The 5,857-nt window shown below is 32.8% G+C and overlaps 1 protein-coding gene across 1 annotated transcript; it reads right to left on the bottom strand.

The window, feature by feature from the left end:
* LOC110265067 (histone-lysine N-methyltransferase setd3-like) lies at positions 4,377–5,603 on the bottom strand. Its single transcript, XM_021107820.1, has 4 exons — positions 5,535–5,603; positions 5,352–5,432; positions 4,980–5,152; positions 4,377–4,560 (listed from the first exon to the last, which is right to left on the bottom strand). The coding sequence occupies exons 1-4, from the start codon at positions 5,601–5,603 to the stop codon at positions 4,467–4,469; spliced, it is 417 nt and encodes a 138-aa protein (XP_020963479.1). The 3' UTR covers positions 4,377–4,466.

Here is a 5,857-nt window from a genome sequence, read left to right as displayed (position 1 = left end):
AAGAAGAGAGGATCATTTTGGTGAAATCGGAATTTTGATTTGAGTTTTAGTTCAGAAGAAATCAAGCTTTGAAGATTAAGTGTTCATGAAGTTTTCTCTCTTTTCTCTCCTTTCAATTTCGGCCACAATGAGCAAATGAGGCAGCCTTGGGGGTATTGGGGGTATAAGGTGAGTTGTGATTGGTTGGCTTGGAGGTGGATTAAAATAATATTAAAATATCTCAGGTGTATAACTACTAAAACTAGATGTATTGGAACACTTGCAAAAACATCTCTAAAAATTATTTTCTGAGCTACTAGAATAAATGACACTAGTAACATATTTATTATGAGAATAAAACATGAATAATGAGGCCTTAGCATTGCTAAAGTCATCAGAGAGTGCTGGTGCTAAGTTGCACCAGTAAATTGTGAACCCGGTTAAACCGGTTTTCTGTTTTTAACTAAAACAGACCAGGTAACCTTATAATATCATTCAAGTATTTTCTAATACTAATATAATGATAATATTATCCTATTATCTCTCTTCTCTCATGAATCGAGTCCGGTTCGACAAACTGAGACTATTTACGAAAACTAGAAGAAAAACTCCTAACCGATACGGTTCAAAAACTAGGTTCTACATGACTGCGTTATTGAGCTTGCCTCAAAAAGGGTTCTACCTTAAAGATGACATAATGACAATGAGGATTGAAATTCTTGATGATATAGAAGAGGTTCTCCCCTTACTGATCTTCCGGAGGATTCCGTGCCTTCGAAAAAGATCTTGTATACTCGAAAATCAGGGTTGTTACATTAACTCTAAGTGTCATGTCTCAAAGCGGCTCTTTAGATAAGTTTTCAATCAATACTCCCAAACCAGTTGGTTTTAAGGTATTAGGTGTTAAAGCACCACTTAGGATTTACTTGCCCAAGCCTCTCTCTTTGACACAATTCTACCACAAGCATTTAACTAGGATAGTAACTCTTTGAGTTCTTATTTCTTCTTTTTCTCTTCCTAGTAATTGATGCTCAGAGCCTTTTGCCCTGTTCTTTTGTTTTCTGCTTCTTTTTTTTTTATTTTGTTGCTGCTTCTTGGATCAATAAATGTTTGAGAATCTCCACAACATTTTTTTGAACTCTATTTCCTGCCTATGAGCTCCTATGCAGGTTTTCATAAACATGCAACCTCATTACGCAATCATACAACTAGAACCACCACTTCTCTTAATCCTTTGCTTGCCTCAAAACAAATTTTTGATTCCTGAATCCTTCTTTTCAAAGAACTGTTCTCTTATGCATTTTTGAAATATTGAGTGCAAGCAAATTTTCAAGAGTATAGTATTGTGAAATATCAAGCAATCATTATTGTTAAGCCACAAGAAAACTATGCTGAACAAACAATTTAAAATCAGAAAATAACCAAACATAAAGGTGCAGAACATAAACACTTAATCATAAATGTGCAACACATGAAAACTTGGAAGGCATATCATTTTTCAGATATGCATCTTCCTTATTGACTAAGGTTACGAAAGGAACTCCACCACCTCTAGTTTTTGTGTTCTTTTCCTTTGCTGGACTCTCCTTTCTTCTTCGGCTCCTGCTTCTTCTTCTTTCTTGTTTCTTGTTGTTCTTCAGCAGGGCATCTCCGATCCCAAGACTGGTCTATCTGATCCTAGAGTCCAGCCTCCTTCAACCTTTTCTCCATTCTATCTACATTTCTTTTAACTCTTTCATCTTGATGGTTGACTAATTCATGACATTCAACAAATGGTTTTGATCTCTCAGTTGATCACTGGCATGCCACAAACATGTAGTTGAGCTTTGCCTGAGTCTCTATGTCATACTCTATTCGATCCAGATACCTATGCTCTTTAGTAGTGTGGAATATATTCTTCCATTAATAGAGATTTTGGATGTACTTCTCTTGCTTGGCTTGTAGTTCAAATGGGCTTGGAATGAAGTTAACTTTAGCAAAAATTCACTTCCAGGAGAGTGTAGTGTTCATTTGAAGAACGGAGCGTTCGGGCACCCACGCGTATGCGTGCTATACACGTGCGCATCTCTGGTGTTTTGGCTCATCGACACGTACGTGTAACCCATACGTATGCGTCGCTAGCTGAATTTTCCCACTCCACTTGTCCCATGCATTCTTGAATGGGAGAACGTAGCGTTCTTTTCATGAACATAGCGCTCTTGATGGAGCGTTCTTGAAAGAGCGCAGCGTTCCTTGCTTTATTCACGCTAAGCTTCCTTTTTATTAATGGCCCCATGCTAGCAAATTAAATGGCTCATTGCATGCATAAATATTATTAATGCCTTAGCTTGCATATTATATTAACGCATGGTTCATGAATTGATGGCATTAATAATATTGCATGCACGCTTTCATTGGCTTTATTACATTAATTAGTAATGCCAATGCATTACTTAATTAACGTAAAGCTTCATTTGTTTCATTCATTCCCAATTGGCATTAATAATTAAATGCATGCATGCCTTATTTATTAATTCAATGATAATGCATGCATAAGGCATTAATGTATCACGTTACTAATGCCAAGGCTTCATGGGTCATGGGCCACCCTTTTAAAGCGTGACCTAAGGTTCCAAAGCGTGCTCAAATTTCAAAGTGTGCCCCAAAATTCTTCTTTTCTCTTTTTGAGCTTAATTTGTCCTTCTTTTGCTTCTTTTTCTACTTATTTCCTACAAAATTTATAAAATCAAAAGATCAAAGCAACATACTATTTAAGCATAAAAATACTCAATAATTAAGCATTAATCATCAATTTCTTGTATAAAAAAGCATAGAAAAACCTAACATGATGCGCAATCATCACAACACCAAACATAAACCTTGCTTGTCCCCAAGCAAGAAAAGAATCATGCAATGAAGTTTGACAATCCAAGGTGAGAAGAATAGCAAGTTGATGTTCATGGTTAGCTAGTTTTCTATGCATGCAACAATCACAAAAGAAATTGAAATGATTGATGCTTTTATCTAGCTCATTTTATGAAATCTTTTCTTTATGTTCCTTCCTTAAAACAAGCTTTTAATTCTCTTCTTAGCTTATCCTTTTGGGTGCTTTGCACCATGAGTTGAAAAGCTACCACTACAAGAAAAATATCCATTCAGGTACACTTGAAAAGTGTAGCCAAAAGTGAAAAAAAAAATGATGCCTTAGGCTACGGCTACGCTTTTTGGGGTGATTCCTATTCGGCCGTTGCCTATTCTCAAAGGCTACGCTTTTCTGCACCAAGGGTTACGCTTTTGGCGTTTGGGAATAGACTACGCTTTTCAAGTGATGCTGTCCAGGACCAAAGGCTACGCTTTTTAGCTTTCATTTTTCCAGAATAGGCTACGCTTTTCAACGCTACTGCATCACTTGTAAAGCGTAGCCACATTGTATACCATAGCTAATTTTTATAAGCGTAGACTTAGGTCCCTCTTTTTTTTTGTATACTATAGATCTTGTATATATGTGTATACTTATGTCTATATATATATATATATATATATGTAATATATATACATATATATATATCTAATAAACCCTAAACCCTAAACCCTATACATATAATCATATTAACTATTATATTGTATTAATAATTATTAGATATATATATATATATATATATATGTAATATATATACATATATATATATCTAATAAACCCTAAACCCTAAACCCTATACATATAATCATATTAACTATTATATTGTATTAATAATTATTAGATATATATATATATATATATATATCTAATAATTATTAATACAATATAATAATTAATATGATTATATGTATAATAATTCTGCATTTTTATTTAAATGAGTTGAATATTACAAAATAAAAATAAATACATAATTATACTAAATAATTTCTTTATATAATAAAAATTATTTCTAACCAAAATATATTTATAATATTGATCCAAAAGTACTAGAATGAAGTTAACTGTAAAAATTCATACATCTCAACCTAAAGTAAGCATAGCCATCTCAAAACCATAATATCACTTAGCCAATAATAGTATCTTATAATAAAAGTCATTAGTCAAATACATGTAAAGATTCTAAATAGCACTCTATCTTAGCCAATAAACCACAATAATAGTCAGCTTAATCTTCATTGTTACCCTGCATAATTATATAGAAAAGTAGTTAAAAAAATATTCATAATGACATTCGTAATTATAAAAAGACCACCAAAGAAATCACCTTTTTTTTATCTTAATTTTAACTCGATTTATCACCAAAGAAACACAAGGTTCTCAAAAGCTATGACCGTTCTAAAAGTAAGAGATGAAGGCATCAAAAGGTTTCTTACCTGTAAGAAATTGTTGTATTTTGATATACTGGATTCGCACAATACTTGCTCCTCTATTTTATTTGATGCTGCTGCAGCCATCTGTCAAAAGAATCACTAGTTGAGTTCTACAACAACAATATCAGAAAAGTTAGTTTAGTTCATACCTCTTCAAATCACGCTATCATGCTTGGAGGACTAACAGCTAAATAAGCATAAGCCATTAACTCTAATGGCCAACCAGTAATCTGTATTGGAAAACATTGAGATTTGACCAAAAATAGAACAAAATAAGTTGGTAACAATTAAAGTTAAAAGTATTCATCGGAATGATATCTTAAAGGCATATCAGATAATATAAAGTCATCAAGAGAGAGTAAGAAACGAAAGGTTATGGCTTATGGCCATTATGAAAACAGAAGCTATATCAGTAAATAAATAAAATTCTAATAAATAACGAATTTGCTTAAAAAATGGTAGTACATTTAGTTATTTTTCATTAGTGTTCCACAGTTCAAAAATGGATATTTTGGACGTTACTTTTGTCATGGGAAAAGCTATTATGTAAATTAGAAAATGTCAAATAACTACGGATCAAAATAGAATTGTTTTGGAAATATCTTATTGAAAAAGAAGGAACTTCAACCATATACAAATGGTGGTAAAATTTTGGAGTTCTAGGTACTCACCCTGATAATCCATACTTCTTCAAGAGTTCTAATTTCTCCTTGTAGGATTGATCAGATTTCTTGAGTGACACTGACAACTCAACTGAATCACAAGGATTGGCGCCTTCCCTTGGAACAAACCCATACGATAATAGAAGCTCCCCATTTGATTTTTTTCCATATGAAATGAACACCTAGGTAGTATGATACAAGCAGTCAAATATAATCTTTGGACTTAACACTTAAACTACTCCAATGATGCCATACTGGTGAAAAATATCATGATCAAATAAACCTTTAATCAATTAATAGCTTATCATTTGTTTGGAACTTGTTTGCTTTGTGCTAACTTTATCCTAGATAATAAATTCCAATCTTTCAATCTATGTTTACCTGCTCACCTGGTTGATACGGCCGATCTATAGTAAAGACAATTTCCTTTGATAAATTATCGTAATCCAAAAAGGTATCCACCTAAACCAGTGAAAAGAAACTGGAGTTAGAAAATTTCATGGGCAAAATCATAATAAGGAAATTTCTTTGGAATAGACCGTACATACTCCTAATATTATAAACCGTACGCTCAAAACAATTAAACAGAGCAGCTAGAACAACCCTCAATACTAAACCACCAAGCAACCCCATTTATTAGGATGACCAACCAAAAGATAAAGATCCAAGCTAACACTTGTGCATTTTAAGTAATTCAGAAAAAAGGGAAAAAAGCCACACACACACACACATATCCTTCAGAAGACCAGAAAATCAGAACCTAGATTTCATAACCATAATAAAAAAAACTATTATTATTATTATTATTATTATATTAATATAAGAAAAATAAATAAATGAATCAAATTGAAATACCCAGTACGGGGTACATATTAAAATTGGAGAAA

This window comes from Arachis ipaensis, chromosome B07, assembly GCF_000816755.2.
Source record: "Arachis ipaensis cultivar K30076 chromosome B07, Araip1.1, whole genome shotgun sequence".
Classification (NCBI taxonomy): Eukaryota; Viridiplantae; Streptophyta; class Magnoliopsida; order Fabales; family Fabaceae; genus Arachis; species Arachis ipaensis.
Note: the sequence above shows the minus strand (reverse complement) of the source record. Positions and strands in the feature narration are given on the sequence as shown.

What these genes read in the sequence shown, in the direction of transcription:
- LOC110265067 (XM_021107820.1), bottom strand. Translation starts at nt 5,603, where the DNA reads ATGGGGTTGCTTGGTGGTTTAGTATTGAGGGTTGTTCTAGCTGCTCTG. An exon ending in TTAATTGTTTTGAGCGTACG is followed by an intron (nt 5,433 to 5,534) that starts GTTTATAATATT and finishes TCACTGGTTTAG; the next exon opens with GTGGATACCTTTTTGGATTA. An exon ending in AAGAAGTATGGATTATCAGG is followed by an intron (nt 4,561 to 4,979) that starts GTGAGTACCTAG and finishes ATTTTTGGTCAA; the next exon opens with ATCTCAATGTTTTCCAATAC.